This window comes from Cyprinus carpio, chromosome B9, assembly GCF_018340385.1.
Source record: "Cyprinus carpio isolate SPL01 chromosome B9, ASM1834038v1, whole genome shotgun sequence".
Classification (NCBI taxonomy): Eukaryota; Metazoa; Chordata; class Actinopteri; order Cypriniformes; family Cyprinidae; genus Cyprinus; species Cyprinus carpio.
In genome coordinates, this window is record NC_056605.1 from 30,502,697 (window position 1) to 30,527,640 (window position 24,944).

At 34.4% G+C, this 24,944-nt stretch overlaps 1 protein-coding gene across 1 annotated transcript in view; it reads right to left on the reverse strand.

The window, feature by feature from the left end:
* The window catches only part of tanc1b (tetratricopeptide repeat, ankyrin repeat and coiled-coil containing 1b), a 164,534-nt gene that overhangs the window by 33,544 nt on the left and 106,046 nt on the right, over positions 1 to 24,944 (reverse strand). The window contains 5 exon segments of the mRNA XM_042731899.1: positions 1,695 to 1,861; positions 5,382 to 5,613; positions 15,507 to 15,658; positions 18,595 to 18,876; positions 21,291 to 21,410. Of these exon segments, the coding sequence (XP_042587833.1) occupies positions 1,695 to 1,861; positions 5,382 to 5,613; positions 15,507 to 15,658; positions 18,595 to 18,876; positions 21,291 to 21,410 (953 nt within the window).

Here is a 24,944-nt window from a genome sequence, read left to right on the forward strand (position 1 = left end):
AAAGTGAGTAAACAAGATGATTTTCACATCATTTAGAAAAAAAAATTCTAGGCTACAAGCTCCAGTTCTCAAAATTCCTGGGAACCAATTTTCTGTATGTGTTTTATTGCCTTTTTCAAGTGATTTAACATTTTTAGTTTTTCACTAACCACGCATAACATTTTTTTTCTCAAAAACACAATCATGTACATACATGCTGCTCACATATTATTATAGCCTAGTTTGTGCTGATTACAGTGAGATTACACTTTAGCCATTTAGATATTTATAAGAAACTGAAAAAAAGCACAAATGTCAGGGCATGACAAAACTTCTCCAGGCCCCAAAAATACCCTTAGACTCCAGAGGGTTAATATTGCGTGTGGTGACCTGATGATCCACGACTGTTTTGTGATGGTTGTTCATGAGTCTCTTGTTTGTTCTGAACAGTTAAACTGAGCTTTGTTCTTCAGAAAAATCCTCCAGATCCTGAAGATTCTTAGGAAACACGAGCCGGGGGGTGAAAACTTTTGAACAGGATGAAGATGGCCAAATTTATCTTATTTTGTTGAAATATCATTTTTTTTCCATTTAGCACTGCCCTTCGGAAGCAACAGAAGATACTCCTGGAAGACAAATTAAGCACAATTTATCTTGATCGTCAAATTCAAAAGTTTTCACCCCCCGGCTCTTAATGCATCATGTTTTCTTCTGGAGCATCCGTGAATGTTTGAACATTTTTTAATAGCTGTGCTTGAGTCCCTCGATTGTCCTCAGTGTGAAAAGATGGATCTCAAAATCATAGAGTCACTGCTGGAAAGGGTTCAGATATGCAAAGGATGCTGGAAAACTGGAGAATCTGCAGGAGCTGGAGGATTTTTCTGAAGAACCGAGCTCAATTTAACTGTTCAGAACAAACAAGGGACTCATGAACAACCATCACAAAACAAACTTTTGAAGGGGGTTATTTTAATAATTTCAGCTACCTTTTTGTCTTGTGGAGTATATGTAAACATTTTTTATGTAAAATATCTTACTCAGGACAGTACTAAATAAAAAATAACATGTATTTTGTATGATCTTTCTTATTTTGTTAAAATTATTACAATTTTTCACAGATTCTGCAAGGGGTTCCCAAACTTTCGCATGCCGCTGTATTCTATATGACCATATTCTGCATCCCTAATCATACCCAACACCTAAAAATAAGCATCAGATTAGGAGTTTATTGAGGCAAAAGTCATAGTTAATGGTTTGTTAATAGTGAGAACTGGATCTTAAAATAAAGCGTGACCGACAGTTTTCTATATCATTTTTATTTCTTTTGATTTTGGGTGAATTATGACAAGTGAAAAAAAAAAAAAAACTCTTGAAATCCAGCTTCGTGCCTCAGCAGCCAATGATTCACTGTGCAAAACACACTGTGGACACACAAACCATATTTACATAAACTTCCATTAAAACTGTATTTAATATCATCTAATTTGTCATATTTTCCATTTAGTTTAACTTTGTTTATAGTTTTTAACATGAGGGTGTCACTCAATCTGTCCATCAGTCAAATCTGACTAGATTCTCTTTCCTAGTTAAGTCTGTTTTTTTACTTATATGATCAGTCGCATTTTATTATTTGCATTGAACATTGATTTTTCCAGCTCAGAATAGATCTGCCACCCATTCCAGCAGCTTTAGTACAGTATATAATCACGTCTCACCAGAAGACTTGTTCTCACAGTGACGATCAGTTTAAGCCAGTTGGGGAACTTGGAGATGATCTTGGTGATGAAGGAGGCGACGGTGTCACCATAGTCCGGTTTGTGAAACTCTGCTTCGTTCAACCCGTCAATCAAGATGATGCAATCTTCCTCTGGAATCTTCCTCTCTGATAAACAACATAACAAGTGCATGCATTACATACATTATACAAAACATTAATTAAATACATTCATGCCAAATTGCAAAGTGTTTTATACAGTATATATATATATATATATATATATATATATATATATATATATATATATATATATATATATATATATATATATATATATATATATATATCAGCTAATGTTAGTTAATGCATTACCTAACCTAAGTGCTACCATAATAATATTAATAAAAGGAATAAAACAATTTTTCAGTCAAACTGTGCAGTTCATTAGTCTAGCTGCAGTGGTTCATGGCTTATGGTCAACAAAAGAGTCATTTTGTGCATTAATTAAAATAAAAAATGTCACAGGTATGTGTTTTTCTGCAGCTTCAAATGCAGCTCGTCCAGTTTGAGTCAGAAATATCCATTAATAAATGGTAAAATACCAAGAAAGAGGTGGAGAGAGAGCAGAAGCGCTTCAGCACTAATGAGTGTACGACCGAAATCTCTCACGCTACTTTACATCTGAATCTTGAGTCTGGCTCTAGACGTGCAACGGCTTGTTCTTTTCTTTGAGTTATTGTGGTTATTATATTTATTCTGCCACTGCTAAAACATGAGGAAGTTTTCCATGCAGATGAGACTGACTTAAGCAAGCAACTTATTCAAATGGATCCATACGATTTGAATCACTCTACAATAGAATGAAAGTGACTTAATGATGATCACGGATCAGTCCACTTCACAATTAAAGTCTTCAGATGTGGCATGTCTTTGTTTGGATCCGTCAGGAGTCACTTTAATAATTCATTACACACGAGATCTGAGCCACTTCCCAGAGCCGAGCCGTCGCAGCGGAATAACACAGAGACAGAGATATAGTTCTTCAGCGAGCAACTCATCAAGAGCTGCACTTCCTCTGCTTTCAAATATTATCTGAATGAGGAATATGGCCGAGCAGCATCCATAAAGCATCTCTGCTTTTAAAGCGCCACCACAAATCTCTGCGCTGACTTCTTCATGGCAGGACGGAGAGATTCAGCCCAAGCACTTCCCCGAGAGTCGGTTCAATAAGACACTGTGTGGCTGTAGCGGACATTCAGAAAAGCAAGACTGCATAACGAATTAAGATTAGTTTTCAATGAATATATCAATAAATTATAAATCTCATAATTTAGATTTTATAAATCTCATGAGTTATGTGTCCACACTGCAAGCAAGCAAATAAATAAATAAAAAAAATATTTTTATCTTGTTATAAGCACAACTTTATTATATTATCTAATAATAATAATAATTCATTACATTTATATAGCGCTTTTCTAGGCACTCAAAATGCTTTACATTGTGAGAGGGATCTTCTCATCCACCATCTAGTATATAAATATACAAGTAAGTATATAAATATGTATCAATAATAATAGTATTAAAAATTATAATAATTATATATATATATATATATATATATATATATATATTCTTAATCTCTTAAAATACTAACCTTAAAATATAAAAATAAATTAAATAAATAAAAATATGTGTATTGCGCTACAAACTGGTTCCTGTTATTTTACTACATATTATAATGTGTATTAGATATAATCTTATAACGAGGCAAAAAATCCCACTGGAGAAAAAAAAATTCAGATAAAAATAAAAATTACTGAAGAAAACATATTATATGAATATATATCAAAGATAATATTTATTTTATATACTCCATCTTTAAATATTTAAAAATAAAATATATTTAGTGTACTGAGCTGCAAATTGGTTCTTGTTTTATACATACAGTATTAAAATGTGTATTAAATTTAAGCTTTTACTGAGGCGAGAAAATCCCAACAGAGAAACATAAAATAAAAATGACATAAGAAAACACTTTTTTTTTTGCAACGAGAGGAGAGCAGAAGATAGTTTCCATCAAGGTTTGTCGTCTCTCCTCTTGAGGCCGTATTGATCGAAAGCATCTTCCATTTCCATCATACAAACACAGGGTTTGTTTATCTGCGTCTGAAACGCACACTTCTACAATAAAACATCGATCGAGCTGAGCAAAAGACTGGACCTCCACATAAAACAAACCACAGTGACCTTGAGATCTCAGAGACTCGGAGAGAGCCTGAGCCTAAAGAGAAAATAAACGCACGGATGATGCAGGAGAAACCTATAGATGATCAAGAGGAAAACCGAGCCTTTCATTCCTCTTCATGACACGTGAGAGGGAGGATGTCAATAATTAAGGAAGGAATTGAACTATTTCTGTCAATGATTCCAGTGTTTTTGAAAGAATGTAGACAAACTATTAACGAAACCAAATGTCTTGAAGATCTTTCGGTTCCGGTATTCTCTTTATAAACTGAAACCGGTTCTTGATTGCCAACCTTATTATTTCTGGAAGCTCAGTAGGTTTAATTCATTTCACTGAAACAATTCCATTTCTAAGAAATAAATGTTGGCCAGTACATGAGAGCGTATGTGCTAGCAGGCTTGGAAAACGGATTTTACTGCATTTAATGCAACAACCAAGCAAATCCACCCCATTCATATAATCTGACCATCTGCTAAACATGGAGAACATGACATCTGACTCATCCGGTGTGATACAACACATGATGTTCCTTCTGTCCATATAACCTTCTCTGAACTGTAACGGATGCAGCAAGAGCATAAAATATTAATCACTCTATTATGGAATTAACATCAACAAGAAACAACATCTGCAACTTATTTTAATTCCAGTGAAATGCATGCAAGGACTGTCTGGATGGCATTGTTTTCTTTACAATAATGTGTAATTGATGGGGGAGAAAAAAGAGAGAGAAAACAGCTATAATATGGAAATAACTTTTACTGTACTTTCTGATCACACTGCACAAAAGCGATGTTCTTCATCAGTATTTTGGTCTTGTTTTCCAGTGCAAATGTGTACATATTCTTAAATCAAGACACACTGAGGAAATGTCTTGACGAAATGTCAAAATGAAGTGAATTTATGATCAAAACAAGACAAATATCTGCCACTAGGCTCAGAAAAAAAATCAACCTAATTCAAAGGAGAGTTTTCAAACCCCATCGACAGATATTTGTTCTTGTTCTAAGCATAAACTCGCTTATTTATTTTTTTTCCAGAATACTGGAGTTCAACTAATGTCATTTTGCATCTCCAAGTAAATGTATTTTGTTTTAAGGATGTTTCAATTTGTTTTGCAGTCCATGCAACATTTAATGCCATAACTATGAATTTAATTAGTGGAAGGGAAAATTAAAAACATTTAAGACCTGCAGAAACCCTGTAATATCAATTCCAATAATTCCTAATTACATCCATGTTTTTCACAGACTGGTTGTATTGCATTTTCATTTGAGCCGAATACATGTTTGCTGATATTTTTAGATCATCAATGCTTTTCTGTATTCGTCATGGGAAAATAATTTTTTGTCATAGTTTTCATTAACGAAATGAACACTTCTCGTAACCTCATCAGAAACATGTGTGAAGCAGGGAAACGGTGCTGGTTTTGCATACCTTTGCGCAGGTTGACGAGGGGCTGCAGGATGCCCCTGCGGAAGGCAGCCATGGGGTCCTGCACACAGGAGCGCAGACTGAGCATGCTCTGCAGGTGCGGCTCTTTCAGCAGCAGCTCTCTGAATGCACCCAGCTGATGCGCTCGGCACAGGAGAGCAGCCACACTGTGCACAAACTCAGGAACCAGACACGTGTATGTGTTATCAGCCTGACAGTAATGATACGCCACCACCTGCAGAGAGAACCAGAGCCTTAGAGACTTCATATTCATCTGTTTTACATTTAGAATCATGCAATATTTGCTGTCACTTATATAATTAAATATGGCAAGATATGTTGTATATATATATATATATATATATATATATATATATATATATATATATATATATATATATATATATGCAATTGCTCTGAAATGCCTTTTTTTAACCAGAGGAACAATTATTTCAAACAAACAGTCATTGTAGTCAAGTAGATTCAAAATGTTTAATGCCTAACTAGAATACTGTAAAAACTAGTTCAAATAAATGATGCATGTTCTCCACAGTTGTTCACAAAACAAAAATTCATCAGTCATTTATATGCACAAATACAACAATAAACTGTAAATACAGCTGACAATTGAGTATATGAAAATACTGACAGGAATATCTATAAATAAAAAAATATTAATTAATATAATGTATTAAAATGTAATAAAAAATGTGATATATAATATAATAAATGCACAACTTTACAAATAGTAAAATAAAACAAAGGGAACACCTTCAGTAAATTCAGATGAGTTTACAACGATTTGACCCTGGTTTTTCCTTTTCTGTGGTAATAAACAATAAATCAATAATAATAAATAAATATATAATAGAGGATCTAAACATTATATGATATGATATGATATATGATGTGATGTGATATAATATAATATACACTATAATGTCATTTTTGGCTACACTGTTGCTGTCAGAAGTCTTGTGGCATGGTGGCCGACAGATCAAACTCTTTTTAAAACTTTTGGTTTTTATAACAGGGCTGTCACGACTGGCTGCTGGACTGAAGCTCATAACAGAACAGCTTGAGGACTGTGAGCCCTTGAGGAGCTGCTCTCAATCCATGTTGATTTATCTCTGAAGCCCAATATCATGCCACTGTTTGCACTTGATAAATAATGCAGCTCGCAAATGAGTCTTTCTGAGCCATCACTGCCATCCAGTCATCCTGCAGCCATAAATGATAAAAGTTCACCAGCCTAATGGATAAAAACACGAGGATCTGAACTCAGATGGACTCAGATCATCAATTGAGGAAATAGTTTGTATGCACAGCATAAACTGATTTAATTACATCACACACAACTTTACAAATAGTAGAAGAAAACATAAGGGAACATCAGTAGATTCAGAGGAGTTTACAGTGATTTTACCATGGTTAAGTGGGACTTGATGCCTAAAAATACCTATTTTCTGTGATATAAACTCACTGTAATGCTCGACATCAGTTGGCTTATTTCATAATTCTTTATTCAGTTCCTCTCTTGAAAAAACTGACATACCCAAAGGAGGCATCAGATCTAAGAGAATGAAAGTGAAATATTTCTCTGTGAAGTGAAGCGATGTCCTAACAGCAGAGTTCACCACCATTCACATGAGAAGCGCTTACGCAGTGAGGAAACCTGGCAGAGACGGGTGAGACAGCAGGACACCTTCTGAGGGACCCTCTTAATTTGTCCTGATTTATTACTGAAAGCTGTTTTTGACAGATGGGGATATTTCCCAATTGGACAGGTGGGGTTAATAGGAACGACACGCTCCTCACCCTGAGATGAGTTCTGGGAAAAGAGCATCAGTCTAAAACTCCTTCATGTGGAGGGACCATTAACTTGCTCGCTTCGAGCCAAAACTCCAAAGCGCACATTAACCGGCTCAATCTCTTGATTGCTGTGCATTTCCCTCGACCCTTCGACACACTGATTAGACCATCATCACGCAGGATTTAGACAGCCAAAGAAATCTTTGGTTTGAGACACTTAGCTTTAAGTAAACCAGGAGCAGAACTGGATATTCCACTTTACAGATCTCTAAAATTATCAATAATTACAACTTTTGGGCTATATAAAAAAGAAGAAAAAAAGAAGAAAAAAAAGCATAATGGAAGGACTATATGGAAGGACATACAGGTGCATCTCAATAAATTAGAAAGTCGTGGAAAAGTTCATTTATTTCAGTAATTCAACTCAAACTGTGCAACTCGTGTATTGAATAAATTCAGTGCACACAGACTGAAGTAGTTTAAGTCTTTGGTTCTTTTAATTGTGATGATTTTGGCTCACATTAAACAAAAAACAGCAATTCACTATCTCAACAAATTAGAATATGGTGACATGCCAATCAGCTAATCAACTCAAAACACCTGCAAAGGCTTTCTGAGCCTTCAACATGGTCTCTCAGTTTGGTTCTCTACGCTACACAATCATGGGGAAGACTGCTGATCTGACAGTTGTCCAGAAGACAATCATTGACACCCTTCACAAGGAGGGGAAGCCACAAACATTCATTGACAAAGAAGCTGGCTGTTCACAGAGTGCCGTATCCAAGCATGCTAACAGAAAGTTGAGTGGAAGGAAAAAGTGTGGAAGAAAAAGATGCACAACCAACCAAGAGAACCACAGCCTTATGAGGACTGTCAAGCAAAATCAATTCAAGAATTTGAGTGAACTTCACAAGGAATGGACTGAGGCTGGGGTTAAGGCATCAAGAGCCACCACACACAGACGTGTCAGGAATTTGGCTACAGTTGTCGTATTCCTCTTGTGAAGCCACTCCCGAGGCGTCTTACCTGGGCTAAGGAGAAGAAGAACTGGACAGTTGCCCAGGGGTCTGAAGACCTCTTTTCAGATGAAAGCAAGTTCTTTATTTCATTTGGAAACCAAGGTCCTAGAGTCTGAAGGAAGGGTGGAGAAACTCATATCCAAGTTGCTTGAAGTCCAGTGTTAAGTTTCCACAGTCTGTGATGATTTGGGGTGCAATGTCATCTGCTGGTGTTGGTCCATTGTGTTTTTTGAAAACTAAAGTCACTGCACCCATTTACCAAGAATTTTGGAGCACTTCATGTTTCCTTCTGCTGACCAGCTTTTTGAAGATGCTGATTTCATTTTCCAGCAGGATTTGGCAACTGCCCAAACTGCCAAAAGCACCAAAAGTTGGTTAAATGACCATGGTGTCGGGTGTGCTTGACTGGCCAGCAAACTCACCAGACCTGAACCCCAGAGAGAATCTATGAGGTATTGTCAAGAGGAAAATGAGAAACAAGAGACCAAAAAATACCAGACTAGCTGAAGGCCACTGTCAAAAAACCTGGGCTTCCATAACACCTCAGCAGAGCCACAAACTGATCACCTCCATGCCACGCCGAATTGAGGCAGTAATCAAAGCAAAAGGAGCCCCTACCAAGTATTGAGTACATGTACAGTAAATTAACATACTTTCCAGAAGGCCAACAATTCACTAAAAATGTTTTTTTTTTTATTATTGGTCTTATGAAGTATTTTAATTTGTTGAGATGAATTGGTGGGTTTTTGTTAAATGTGAGCCAAAATCATCACAATTAAAAGAACCAAAGACTTCAACTACTTCAGTCTGTGTGCACTGAATTTATTTAATACACAAGTTTCACAATTTGAGTAAAATTACTGAAATAAATGAACTTTTCCATGACATTCTAATTTATTGAGATGCACCTGTAGTATAATAATATTATATAATATTATAATAAAATCAAAATCATCATGAAACATTATGTACAACCTATTTTACTTCTCAAAATTGACATTTTAAAAGACAAAATATAATATAATATAATTATTATATAATATTATTACATAATCAGCATGCAACCCATTTTACTTACAAAAGGGAATGAAAATTTGACTGAAATTCGATATTCAAAAAGAAAAAAGGAAAAAAAATGCATAATGGAAGGACTATTCGGAAGGATATTATATAATAATATATAATATTATAATGGAAGCTAAATCATCATGAAAAATTGTGTGCAACCCATTTTACTTCTAAAAATGGACATTTAAAACTACATAACATAACATAACGCAGATGTGCGGTCTTTTCCTGTCTAAGTAGGCAGTTCTTAGGCAGAATATGTTAAAAGTCAATAGCCTGGTGTGTCTAGAAGATTGACCGCCTCTGTTTATAATTGCAAACAGGTATTAAAAAGGTATTAAAAAGATAAAGTTAATCAATTCTCCATCAACACAGCATCATCTGCAAATACGTGAATTAATCAGTCAACAAACTAATGAAGAGAGCTTTACTAATCAGCTTGCGCTTATGTGACTGATGCATGCAGGGATTGATTGGAATACACCCAATTTCATTAGCAAAACACCACACACTCATCTGTTAAAAATGTAGCATTACGCTGCAAACTGATTAGTGATGAGCCTCTAATTAAGTGCTTTTGTCTTATCTGTGCATGTGTAATTTGCCGCTGTCTGCTGCACGTTTGCTGTCCCTGAGCCTCGGTTCCCACGTGGATGCAATTCTCTTTAAATGCGACCAAATGTCCACCCTGCTCACCTGTTGCCATGGTAACACACGAGGGACGGCAGGTCCCCCGGGAAACATGGTTGATACATCATTTAGCTCACATTGTGTTTGACAGAAGACAGCTCGGCCGATTAAGACGGAGACGCACAGAGCTTGACTGAAACCCTAAGCACTGCGCTTCAAAGTCCCTGGGAGATGAAATGAAATATTGGATGAGTCTCTGTAGCACATCCTGTCTGATGTCACTCGAGAATCTCACGTCGGCATTGAAAGAGTCTGTTTGTCAGAGTCTCTCTAAAATAATGCATACCTTTAGAAAACACAAGCTGTGATGATATAGATCTATCAAATTAATAATACTGTTCATTGCATATACTAAAATTGGTAACACCAAACCATCGGCATCTGAATAACTAAAAGCTGCTTAATCAGATAACTGGATGTTTAACCTGTTAATTCACAGCCCTCATCTTAAATAAAATAAAAATAAATAAAAAAAAATAAAAATAAAATAAAATAAATAAAATAAAATAAAATAAAATAAAATAAAATAAAATAAAATAAAATAAAATAAAATAAAATAAAATAAAATAAAATAAAATAAAATAAAATAAAATAAAATAAAATAAAATAAAATAAAATGGGCTCGAGTCGCAGGGAATGCAAAAACTTATGTATAACTTGAATGTAATATAGGTTTCTTTGGATACATGCATCGGATAATAATAAAATAAAATAAAATATAACAAAAAAATTATAATAAATTTACAAATAATAGTAGATCTAAACCTTTGGTTCAAGTTCTACATAAAATACAAAATTCATGTTTTTATTGCTGCATAAAAAATAAAATAAAATAAAATAAAATAAAATAAAATAAATCATTTTGTTTAAATGGTAGAGTATTGGTAGAGGTCATGGGTTCAAGTCGCAGGGAATGCAAAAACTTATGTATAACTTGAATGTAATGTAGGTTTCTTTGGATACATGCATCTGATAATAATAAAATAAAATAAAAGAAATAATAAATAATACATTTAAAAATAATAGTAGATCTAAACCTTTGGCTCAGGTTCTACATAGAATACAAAATTCATGTGCTGCAGAAAAATAAAAAATAAAATAAAATAAAATAAAATAAAATAAAAAAATACAATACAATAAAATAAAATAAAATAAAATAAAATAAAATAAAATAAAATAAAATAAAATAAAATAAAATAAAATAAAATAAAATCCTTTTGTTTAAATGGTAAAGTATCCGAGACCCAGGGAATGCAAAAACCTATGTATAACTTGAATGTAATGTAGGTTTCTTTGGTAACATGGATACATCTGTTAAAACAAAAAACAAAACAAAACAACTTATAACCAAAAAAGGTGTAACCAAACTTATAACCAAAGCCCTTGGCAATAAATCCTGTTGCACAACGTCTGTTGTGACCGCACCAAGAGAAATGCACGAAGAATGTTACACAAAACAAGCTGAATCAATATAGAGGAGGTCACTGAACCAATACTAGTTTAGTTATTCAGAGATTTAATGCAGAGATTGTGACTTCAGCAGCCACTGAGTAGAAGAAAGAGGGTCTTTGGGTTCACGGCATCTCAACTTCAGTCCTCTGCATTTCAAAAGGAACACGCCGTTCCAAACAACAGCGCTGGCAGTCCCTCCTCTATGAACTTCAAAAGCAGAATCAGACATATTGAAGCAACACATCCTAAGAAACACAAGACGGCATCGCCGGGATTCTCTCGCTTCAAAAAACAAGCGCTAATGAGCAACCTCAGACTGCATTCACAATGCAGGACCTGCAGCACAGATGCAATGATTTCACATATTTATGATTCTTTTCGACCAGTTGAATAAATAAACCTGCATCACACAATGAATAGGTCAGGGAAGTAAATAAATCAGTCCAGTGGGAATAGAATAACCAGCTCCCAACACATCTGTAATTGTAATGATAGGAAGATAAATTACTGTACAGTAAGAGATTCAACTCTGGGAAACAAAATGTTCTACTTTCCCACACAAACATTTATTTATTAAACATGTTGAAGGATATAAACTAGATACAAACTTAAAACACAAGTTTGGGGGTCAATAAGACATTCTTTTAAATGAATTAATACTTTTATTCACCAAAGATGCATTGATCAAATTGATCAAAAGTGACAGTAAAGACATTTATAATGCTACAAAGGATTTCTATTTCAAATCAACACTGTTTATTTGATTATTTTTTCAACAAATAAAAAAAAAAAATGGCAAATCAGCATATTAGAATGATTTCTGAAGGATCAAGTGACACTGAGGACTGAAAATTCAGCTTTAAATCACAGGAATAGATAACATTTCACACAGAAAACTGTTATTTTAAACCTTAATAATATTTCACAATATTACTGTTTTTACTGTATTTTTGATCAAATAAATAGGGCCTTGGTGAGCAGAAGAGGCTTCTTTCATTAAGTTATCATTAAAACATAAAAAAAAATGATTTACGACCCCAAACTTTTGAATGGTATTACCTACAATTAAAATTCAGGAATCAGACTGGAATCAGAACTTTCAAAGGCATTTTGAATTCAGTTTTGAATGGTGCTTAAGAAGTCTGAAAAACGCTGAAGTGTTTAACAGAGTAAATGAGACCTGAAACACAAAGACACAAAGCAACAGCGACTGATGTAATTCTGCATCCTCCATCATAAACATGTCAGTCTGAGGGGAAATAGATCATCAGACTGAGGCGCGGGTTCTCCATTAAAACTGTGACATCACCACACATTCATCACAGTCCATTAGCAGCATTACTGCACAACTGCATGTGCTCTTCATATAAGACACGTGAATCAGCAGTCAGCACGCGTCAAAACCAAAAACTACAACTAACTGAAAAATCATTTAATTATCTGTTAGTCTGGTCTTTGCAACGTGCACAGAGAAACTTTGGTCACCTTGCAGTTGCATAAAACCTATTTCTATAAACAAAACACATGTGAAATCATCTGAGGACACAGAATGAGTCACTGCTAATGACAAATAAAGCATTCAGCACAAACGGTCCAAAAAGAACTGTCCCTGAAAGAAGCTCCCAAAAATAAAGTTTTACAGTTATATAAGTGGTCAGTTTCCAATGTCAGGTGCAGACAGGAGATCACTTGAGATGTTTTTGTAAGTACAAAACTGTTACATTGTTGTGATGTAAACATTTAAATTTCCCAAATTTTTTTTTTCACGAGGAAAACGCCCAAAATGTTGCTCATCCTAACAATTTGTGAGCATATTTTAGAGTGTGTGTGCAAATTAAACCAAAGGGGGAAAGTTTGGCTAGTTAACGTGGTCTAGTTAGTCCCTGCTGGTAGATGCTGTAACTGCACAATTCTGCAGGCAAACATTTCTACATTTTTTATTTCATTTTTACATCAGCTTGCATGTTCACAAAAGGCTATTTTCTACTTTTTGCTTTAAAAGAGCGTTAAAACTCCAAGTCTGTTGTTTTCTACACAACTGTTATGAAAAACAACAAAAGTATGATTTTTTAAATTATATTAAAACATTAAATGTAAGTACAGTATGAAACGCAATAATTATAATATTCAACAATGAATTGTTGCAGACAAATCAAATATATATATTACAGTGGGATACTGTATTTGGTGATAACAGTACTGTTGTTTACATTATATGTAAATATTTGTTTAAAAAAATGTTTTTTATAGACGTCCTATAAAAATATAGTCAATGGCTGGCAGTATTTTACTATAAATTTACTGTGAAAAGATTCATAGCAAATAAACTAAAATAAAATCAAAATGTGAACTATAATATCGTCCAGCTCTATTGTGCTAAATGCAACTATAAGACAGGAATATATTAAGAGATTTTAAATATTAACTGTAAAAAACTGCTTTTCACAGTGTGTGTTGTTAAAAACACTATACAAATAAATTTGATGATTTGAAAAAGCATTTTAGCCATTGAAGCCCATTCAAAATTACCTTTCTGTACACTCTCAGAAAGAAAGGTCGAAAGCTGTCACTGGGGCGGTACCTTTTCAAAAGGCACACCTTTGTACCTAAAGAGTCCATATTAGTACCTAGAGTGTACATATTAGTACCTAAAAGGTACAAACGTGTACCTTTTGAAAAGGTACCGCCCCAGTGACAGCTTTTGTACCTTTTTTTCAGAGAGTGTATAAAGTATGCTGATTAAAAAATACATTGCACACAGCATAAACACTGCAAATACCCAGTAGATGTATTTAAGCACCTGGTTCTCTTTGAGAGGCTCTCAAAAACATTCAATTGACTTGTATTGCATCTGCTGTCTCAGACAATGGAAGCACAATCATTTTGAACACAGCATTATTCACTGATGTGAAATTTAAAGTTTAAAGTTTTAAATGAACTATAATTAATTTTGACCTCGAGCAAATATTACAAAGACTTCAAACTGCACACGATTAAATGAGAAAATGAGAGCAAAGGGTAAAGTATGAAAAACCCAGGTAATCCAAGAAATAATCAACATGCATATCTTACATAAGACACTGTCAGCACTGTAGATCAGGCAGAGGTCGTGACCCCGCACCTGCGATTGGGAGAGATTCATCACTCACAAGACTCTCTGAAATACTCTATACATACAGGAAGCGGAAGCCAGATACAGCTTCTGTCCAGTGTCCACACAGTTCATCTACTAATCAACAATCAGTGCTCGAACGTGTCAAATCAACATGGATTAGATTTCAGGATGTGGATCAATGTGCATGTATTAGTCGTGAAATACGAGCTTCATAAGTCCGGCCTTTCTCTCACCACATTTTTTAGAAAATGTAAGAAATTATGGCATAGCTGGGTTTGAGTCCAAGAACGTTTCTCTTTAAATGAACAGATAGAGGAATGATATTCAATAGTTTTCATTTATATGCACCAATACAATAATTCATAGCTATAAACAACATTTACAAACAGACACTTTTACTAAAACATACAAGAAATGCCAAGCAGAGTGACTGGTGAAACAAATCCATCAAGACGTTTTTGACTTTAGACCGATGCATTGAGTCCATAATCCATAATACAGTAACCCTTCCTCCAGTGAAAAAGTGGTCTGGTCTGAATCAGGAGAGAAATCTGCACAGATCAAGCACCGTTTACTGTCCAAAACAGTTCTGAACAAATATGTGGGAGGATTTTGATTTGAAGGACAAAAGGGGATGGAATTTTTAGCTGGAGAAGTGTTAGTATGGATTATGGACTTGTATTTAAGCCCGGAATCAATGGTTTAAAGCACATAAATGATAGATTCATAAGAGTTTTGTCTTGTCAAGAAATTAGCTGATTGACTGGAGTGGTGTGGATTATTGTGATGTTTTTATCAGCTGTTTGGACTCTCCCATACACTGCAGAGCATCCATTGCTGAGCAAGTGATGTAATGCTGCCTTTCTCCAAATATGATGAAGAAACAAACTCATCTACATGTTGGATGGCCTGAGGCTGAGAACATTTTTACTTCTGTATCAAGAAAAGCAGCATGAAAACCAGTGTGTGTACCTTGGCAGCCAGGCGTTTGACGGCCTCCTCGCGGCGCCGCTGCAGCTCAGGTGTGCTGGGACAGCTGCTGGACCGCAGGGTGTTGGTGGCGCTGGGCGGAGGAGTCGGCTGAGGCGGCTGACTCAGAGGCAGATCTGGACTCGGCTCCCCACCTGGACATGTGACAGATGAATATCCACATGAGCACAAATATCACCAGCTGCTGCGATTCTACTGAGACGAGTCAAACATCAATACACATACATCTCAAACTGTCTAGGATCAGGCACAATCATGGACAGACAACCTTTAAAACAATTTAGAACACATTTTTTAATTTTAACATTTATTTAAAAGTGGGAATTTAAAATAAAAATATACTGCAATTATTTTTATGACTGTTTTGAATATACAAGGATCAAAGCCATTTTCTCTCAACTGCGCATACAAGTTTTAAACATGTAATTTAATGTTTCTTGCAATTAAAAACTAAATGCACAGATTTTTTACACAATTTATAACATGCCTCAAAAAATCAAATATCAACTAAAGATTTTTTTTTTTTATTGTATACTATTTATTTGATATTTGTTTTTATTGTTCTTTTGAGACTGAAGCATACTACAGTTCAAAATTCTGGAGTCAGTACGCTTTATTACAATACGCCAAATTGATAAAAAGTGACAGTAAAGACATTTATGATGTTACAAAACATTTATATTTTTAATAAATACTGTTCATTTGAACTTTCTATTCATCAAACAATCATAAAACAATGGTTTCTGCAAAAGTATGAAGCAGCACATCTGTTTTCAACATTGATAATAATCAGAAATGTTTCTTGAGTAGAATTTAACCCTCTGGAGTCGATTAACGCGTATACGCGTTTTGGGGTATTTTCTCCTGATAACCCCGAAAAGAACTTAAATTACACTTTCAGTTTTGATCGTACAGATAAGTGCAATACATCAATCGAATCTGTAAAGGGTCTACTTATTTTTGTATACAGACATAATAACAACAAAACTTTGTGCACTTATAAAATAAAGATAACAAACAAGGAGTGCTGTCTGCAGCCTTTGTCTGCGCTGATCTTCAGTTACAAACGCGTCATTAAAATGAACTGTAACTCAGTGAATACTCAACACAGAGACATGAGAGAGATATCTATAGAAAGCCTGACATGTCTACTTTTAAACTAAACAAGTGCTGCTGAAAACAAATATTCTGTGATTAAGTAATCCATATGAAAACAATGCGATGTCCGTTTTTCACGTCTCCCTTCATCATCTTCTAATGCGACCACGCCCCCGCACCGAGCGCGCTTTTGAGATTCAAATGTTTCACTGAAGCGCGCGGCTTTTGAATACGCCCACACAACAGAAGACAACGCAGCGAGACTGTTCTTCAAGTTTATATTATTTTACTGTTTGCTTCGCGATGAGAGGAATAAGACATAATTCACCCCAAAAAGATGTGATGTGGTTGAGGATTTGAGATTTGGATTTCCTCAGAAAAAAGAATGAAGCACTTTATTCAGCAGAGTTCATAAACATGAGTAAGTCTCTTTTTATTGATTTATATACTTGTACTAGTTTTCACATAACAATTAAAAATCAAACTGGTTAGACTTTTTCCAAAGACTTTTTCCAAACTATAATTCCTGACTAAATGTATAATCAAGTGAAATATTATGAAGTTTCAATAACAATATACACTACTATACCATTCAAAAAGCTTGATGTAAATAATATAAATGTACCAATAAATGTAACTATAACAAATGTAACAATCATTGCTGTTCTTTCAATTTATCCCCCCCAAAAAACCTAAAAAAAAAATATTCTCAGCTCTTTTCAACATTAATAATAATAATAATAATAATAATAATGATGATGATGATGATGATAATAATAATAACAATAAATGTTTTTTTGTAGAAAATAAGATTGTTAAAAGGATTTCTGAAGGATTGTGTGACTGGAATAATGAAGCAAAAAATTCAGTTTGAAAGTCAGCTTTGATTGTTCCTAATAAACTGTTTAACTGCACTCACAAGTGAATATTAAATTATGTTGTGGGATAATTAAATATATTCTAAATAAACTACAAACATAAAATTATATAGATTTATTTTGTCCTCACATTCTTTCTTGTAACTCATCCCTCTCAGTGACACAGGTGACTGAATGGCTCATTATGCAGCTCATTATGCAGGTCTTTGTCTTCTCAGGTGTGAATTCATGATAGTTGACGCCTACTCGCATATGACTTTTACCAACAAAAAGTGTCTTAGAAAATTTAAATCAATATATTGTTTTCTGTAAGTGAGTAAACAAGATGATTTTCACATCATTTAGAAAAAAAAAATTCTAGGCTACAAGCTCCAGTTCTCAAAATTCCTGGGAACCAATTTTCTGTATGTGTTTTATTGCCTTTTTCAAGTGATTTAACATTTTTAGTTTTTTACTAACCACGCATAACATTTTTTTTCTCAAAAACACAATCATGTACATACATGCTGCTCACATATTATTATAGCCTAGTTTGTGCTGATTTACAGTGAGATTAGACTTTAGCCATTTAGATATTTATAAGAAACTGAAAAAAGCACAAATGTCAGGGCATGACAAAACATCCACAAGCCCCAAAAATACCAAGAATCAACCTCAACCAAAGTGCATTCAAATGATTTCTAGAGGATCATGTGACACTGAAGACTGGAGTAATGATGCTGAAAATACAGCTGCACATCACAGACATAAATTACATTTTACAATATATTAACATATAAAACAGTTCTTTTAAATTGTAAAAATATTTCACAATTTTACAGTTTTTACTGTATTTTGGATCAAATAAATGCAGCCTTTGTGAGCAGAAGAGACTTCTTTCAAATGCATTAATAAATCTTACTGACTACAAACTTTTGAACGATAGTGTCTCTCATAATTTGAAGGTAGTGAATGCAAGAAAAAAAAGGGAAATTGTTCAAAAAACATTCTTATTTGACAATTCTTTGAAATAAGAATGATTTCATGAGCATTTTACACAAGTATTTGTGTCAATACTCCGGCAAGTGTGTTGTGAAACAACGTACAAAACTCACTTTTTGGAGATGCGCTTGGGCTGTTGGAAGCGATCTGTCGCATGCGGCCGCCATGGCAACTGAGGGCCACCAGGCGGGAGATGATGGCAGTTTTGCCAAAGCCCACGTTGCCCACGATGATGGACCCGGAGCTCTCACCCGATTCGCTGGGCCTCAGGTCATCCTCCAGCTGCTGGAACAGCCAATCACGGCCCACGAACACAGAGTCTGTGGTGATGCTGGGAACCTCAAACAGCAGCGGCTTGAGCATGATGTCAGTGGGCTTGTACGGAGCAAAGCGGGCTGAAAAACACAGAGAACATGCAGGTTTACTCATATGCAAACAAAACTTTTTTTAAAAATTGTTTTATTACTTCAAGCTTGATCTGCTTGTCTTTTTCTACTCCACCACTGGCTAGACCTTAGAAGAAAGGTCATACTTAATAATAAAGCTATTTCAATGCAGCAAATGTGATAAAAGATCACATAATCCTAGTTTTTTAAAACTACTGACAGTTACCCTTGCTAAATATGTGCTTTAAACACACTCAACGTCACTTTAGACTGAGTTTTTACTGTGCATGAGACAAAATATGTGTGAAAGTACATAAAGAAGCCATAATCGTATGAGGGAATAAAGCGCTGGGACATTATATTACAGACTTTCATCACTTTTAGTAGCTGTTTGTGTGAATATAAATAAACAGGGCTGTGTGTGGAGGATATCTGTGTGTCACTGATATTGTGACATAAGTGTGGTATATGAACACATTTATTGTAGTGAATCTATGATATAAAATAAATATGTTGAGCATGAAAAGAAGCTTGTTTGAGTAACTGTTGAGTAGCATAAAAAGTCACAAACATGCAGCCGTTTTATTTAGTTAATAACTGATTTTTGGGTTAATCTTAAAAATAAATAAAATAATAATTCCAGGATAGTGCACAAGAGAAAAAAAAGAATTTGGCATTAAAAAATGTAAGATTTGCTTTAAATAAAACACAGTATAAGAGCATCTTAAATATTTTCTGGACATTTTAAATGGTTGTAATTAAGATTATTTGCAAAGATGACATCTAAAAAACACCTTAATGCAATGATTGTTTTATTTAAATCAACAATTAGTTAAAACTAACCTCTAGAAGAACTTGAAGCTGGTCATGTTATGATCACACTGATGTACGTTCCTTTATAATATAATATAATATAATATAATATAATATAATATAATATAATATAATATAATATAATATAATATAATATAATATAATATAATATAATATAATATAATATAATATAATATAATATAATATTTTTTTGAAAAGTCCAGAAAACACAACTGTACTGAAACTCACCTGTGAGTTCGTGAAATCTTAAAATGCAGTAGAAAGAGATAATAAATCAAAGGCAGTTTAATGAAACAAGCCTGTGCTGCACAAAAATAAATAAAATAAAACATATATAAAATAATATTTTCATACTTCTGCTGCTGATCATGCTTACACATGTCTTCAATAAAATATTGACATGCAGAAAGAGTGATATTTAATATTTATAAACTATACGTATACATATAATGTAAGCATGTACTGCATTTGAGATGAAACTGAATCTATCTATCTACCCTCACACACGGCCTGCAAAAACTGGAATAAAAACCACTGGAGCTGAATGCTGCACTGATAGGAGCTGATGAATCTGTGCTGCCACTGGCTGTGATTGAATCAAACCTCTGATGTTCCTCATTATTTATCAGAACATTCAACAAGGTCAGAATAACAGCTCAACACCGACACACACGCAGCGGCTCCTGCAGAACACACATTAGCTTGACCCTCAGGGTACACCAGCGTTTATATAAGAGAAAGAGACAAACAGATAGACAGAGAGGAAAAACACATGTATTTAACCATGTTCTCTTGCATTATTAATGGACTTAACCATTAAAAACACTTCCTTTCACCACAGGAAGTGTATGGAGAGGGTTGGCGTATTCGCATCCAAGTCCTGAATAGGTAAATGGATCTATAAGTCTCTCAAAATGTTTTTACAGATGACGAAATAAAACAAACTAAAAGAGCATTCAACTGTTTCAGACTGCACAAGGGTTAATCTCACCAAACCAGTCAAGAAAATATTTAGGGAAAATTTTACGTGTTGTGGTACAAGTCCTGAAAAAAACAAAAAAAGAGTTGTGCAGTTTATTGGGGGTCAAAATGGAAGAAGATTGAATAAATATTTTACATAAAGTAAATTAAGCCTTTTCGGTAACCTAAATTCTCATCATTGTTATAGTTCATATTATTTTACATTATTTTTTATTTAAATACATATAAAAAAAAAATAAAGACAACAAATCATTGTCCATAATATAGTTTTTACATTTTCCTCCTAAATATTATCACTGATGACAATTTAAAAAATGTTTGTTTGTTTTTTGTATTAATGAAAATTAATGTTCTTCCTTTTTTTGTTTTGCATGAAGATAATAAGAATTTGGGGTGAAAATGTCATGTGACTTATGCCAGAATACCAGTAAAAATACCTAAATATATCAAAATATATAACATAAACATAACATAAAAAAAGAAATAATTAAATAATAATATAATAATAATAATTCTAAAAATAGGTCAATTTTAATGAGGATCCCACAGAATTAAAGAGGAGAAACCAAGCTGATAGAAACAGCTGCATGATGGGATAGTGGAAGTACCTTTGTCGTGTGGAGCTCTGCCGCCGGTGTGGTGCCAGGGCAGGCGGATGGACGTACGCAGAGGGGTGTTTCGCTGTTCATCAAGATAGCTCAGATCCTCCAGCTTAGTGGAGCTCGTCGCTGCACAAAACACACAGAAAAACAGCAGCTTAGCATTATGGGTAGAATCAATGCATAACAAGAAGATCAAAACCAGGTAATCACAGTGTGATGATACAAACGATGTGCGCTAATAGCGCACTCTTATCAGCCAATCAGATTCCAGGACCAGAAAGAATTGTATAAATATTATAAATAAGTTTATGTTTTGATTTAAGTTTTTTGTAAAAAATTCTATTTTTATTTCAGTTTTAGCAATTTAGTACTAAAACCATTTTATTTCGTAAATTATTTTAGTTTGTTGCCAAGCCTATTTTTTTATTTTTATTTTGGTCTTATATTCATTTTTATCTTATATAATATATAAAGATTATAAAAAGATTTTTTTTAGTAATTGAGATTTGAAAACTTTTGAATAGTTTTGACTATAGTTTTAGTTAACAATAACTAATCATGGACCAGCGACACCACACTGAACTGTAATAATAACTGTTTTCAAACAGGTTTCCCTCTATCTGATATTGGAGAGAAAAATAAGATGTATTGATGTCATATAAAGAGGATGAATGTGAAACATTCCCACTGCAGTTCCCTACAGATTCAGGTCTGGGTTAAAGATCGCTGACCACAGCGCTCGCATTGACCATAAACGTGAAACCGTGGCGGGAGAAAGATGACATCATCCCGAATGCAAATCACCGGCAGGGACCGTAATAACCACAGTAAAGAATGAATGGTGAACAGAACCAGGTCACTGAGCAAACACACACACACACACACACACACACAGACTAAACAATCAGAGACGTTTCAAAAGCAAAGCAACCCATTTAAATTAAAGAGAAGTGAAAAACTCGAAAAATGCAAACACAGAATCTCGTAATACTTCACTTTTTTTCAAGCTGTGTGACAGAAGCATGTCATTCAATGCACGGCCTCTAATGTGCATCCATGCATCGCTGTCTGAAACTAATGCACCAGCAACCTGCTCTGAAACTACTTTCTGCTCTGGATACTCACAGACTGACTGTTCTTCAGCAGCCCCGCAAACCTCAGTTTCCTCAGGGCACCTCCATGTTCCCCATTCACATTCAACTGGTGAACCGCACCGCAGCCCGAGTCTCTCTCCCCGGCTTCACCGCATCGCTGAACGCATCCACAGCCGCAGCTCCCCGCTCCGCAATCCAAATCAAAGCACGGATGGAAAAAAGGAGAGAGATGAAAAGGAGGAGGAGGTCTCTCTATCTCTCCTCTCCTACAGAGCGGCGGAGAAATAATATATGATCCTCCCGGAGAAAAAGACTGAAAGCTAATCAAACAGAGCTGAAGGAGAGTTTGGACAGGAGGGAGACGGGTGATGGAGGGAGGTGCTGGAGGTGCGGAGCGAGTGAGTGAATGAGCAAATCAGCTGCGCACCTTTCTGACATCAGTGAACTGCTGCATTTCTCATTCACATTCAGCTTTAAACAACCTCACTGTGCCACATGCAATACTACAGACTGGTGCTGTATATATGGCAGAAAATCATTTTTTGACAAATTCAAGATATCAGTTTTGATTTATTATTAATATTATTTGTCATTTAACTAATCAGTTTATCTACACCATGATTCAAGTGACATTTTCTTTATTAACCATCTAGTTAAAGAAAGCTCTATTCCATGTGAATGACACATCAAGTTGTCAACGTGGTGTAAATGTAAAACAAATTACTTGTGAAATATCTTTGCAGAAAAAATGCATGATATGAAGGCACATATTGTACAAATGCAAGAAAAACGCAAAAAAAAGAAGTCTCAAGTCAATAATGAAAAAAAAGAAAAGTAAATTCAAATGTAAAGTATGACACTAGTAGACTATTATGAGTGTTTTGGGTGGTTGCTAGGTGGGTGTTTGAGTGTTCTATCTAGTTGCTAAGGTGTTGCTTGAGTGTTCTGGGTGGTTGCTAGAGAATTGGTATTTACTAGGTAGAGTCGGGTTCACACTACAGGATTTTTAGCCCGATTTTCCCCCTCCAGAGAATCGCAGCAAAAATCTTGTCGAGCACCTCGACTGCTCCCGATGTTCGGTGCGGATTATCTGCTAATGTGAGGCGTTCACCGATCAAATCTTGCACCTCCCCATCTTCTCACACATAAATCAGGTCCGCCCCGATCATATCAAACATGTTTGATATTCAGGATTTAATGCACATGATAAGATTTAAGGGAAGATAATCTGCAAAGATTCTCCTTATGTGTGTGCTGCTACCAGATTTCATAATCGGTTAGGATTTTAAAACTCCTGTAGTGTGAGCTCGGCTTAAGTGCTAGGTGTTTATCAGGGTGTTCTGGCTGGTACGGTATATGGTAAATAATGGACTCATGAATATTAATTATTTCACATTGCTATGTAATGTCCACAGACTGTCCAGTCCTGTTGCCTAATTAATATTCATTAGTCAAGGGTTTGCACTGTTCATGATCTGATCCTGTGCAGAAGTGTGTGAGCTGCAGCCTTGCAGATGTTCTTCACTGCTTTGGCACTGAGACACAATATCACCCACATCTGCGCAGATATTTTCCATCAACATTTTAATATTAATTAATAAATAATTCAGAGATTAAGGCAGCACCAGTGTGCATTTCAGAAACTGCAAGACTACACTGTCAAAGATTAAACACCAAGGTAAGATTAAAAAATAATATGCATAAAAAACAAGAAATGATTAATGTTGTAAACAGCTCAACTCTACATAAAATGTTCATTTTTATCTACTTGTCTTATAACCAAACTTCAAACTTCAAGGCAACATTAAAAAACTTCAAATCATTTAAAATCTTTAAATACCTCCTTAAATATAAACACTACAAATTCAAATTTGAAATTCCATTCTGTGTTCGGTTTGCTACCTCAGTTGGAATTCAGTAATTATGAGCCTAGTTATAATTTCCTATAAAAACATTCAAAATAATAATTAATTATTATTAATTAATACTAATTAATAAGAATGCATTAAATTGACCGATTCCAAATTCAGTTGATTTGATTTGGAATTTAGTAATTATAAACCTATTAATGATAATTAACTATAAAAACATATTCATAATAATTAATTCTTAATAAATAATACTTGTTAATAAGGATGCATTAAATTGACCAACTCCATATTCAGTTGACATTATTTAGAAATTGATTTGGAATTTAGTAATTATGAACCTATTAATAATAATTACTTATAAAAACAGTGAAAAAAATATTAATAATGAATACTAATAAAGATTAATTAAATTGACAAATTCCAAATTCAGTTGATTTTATTTGGAAATTGATTTGTAATTTGCTAATGATTAAACTATTAATAATATTTAACTACAAAAAACATTTATAATAAGTATTAATCGTTAATAATTAATATCAACAAATAAATATGCATTAAATAGATTTTTTTTTTTTAAATCAGTTCTGAATGGCCGCAATCCTTGTGGGAAAAGCACCTTTACCTGCTTAAAAATAATATCAATATTATGCAAATTACAACAGTAATGTGCTTTTACATGAAGCCAAGAGAGGTAC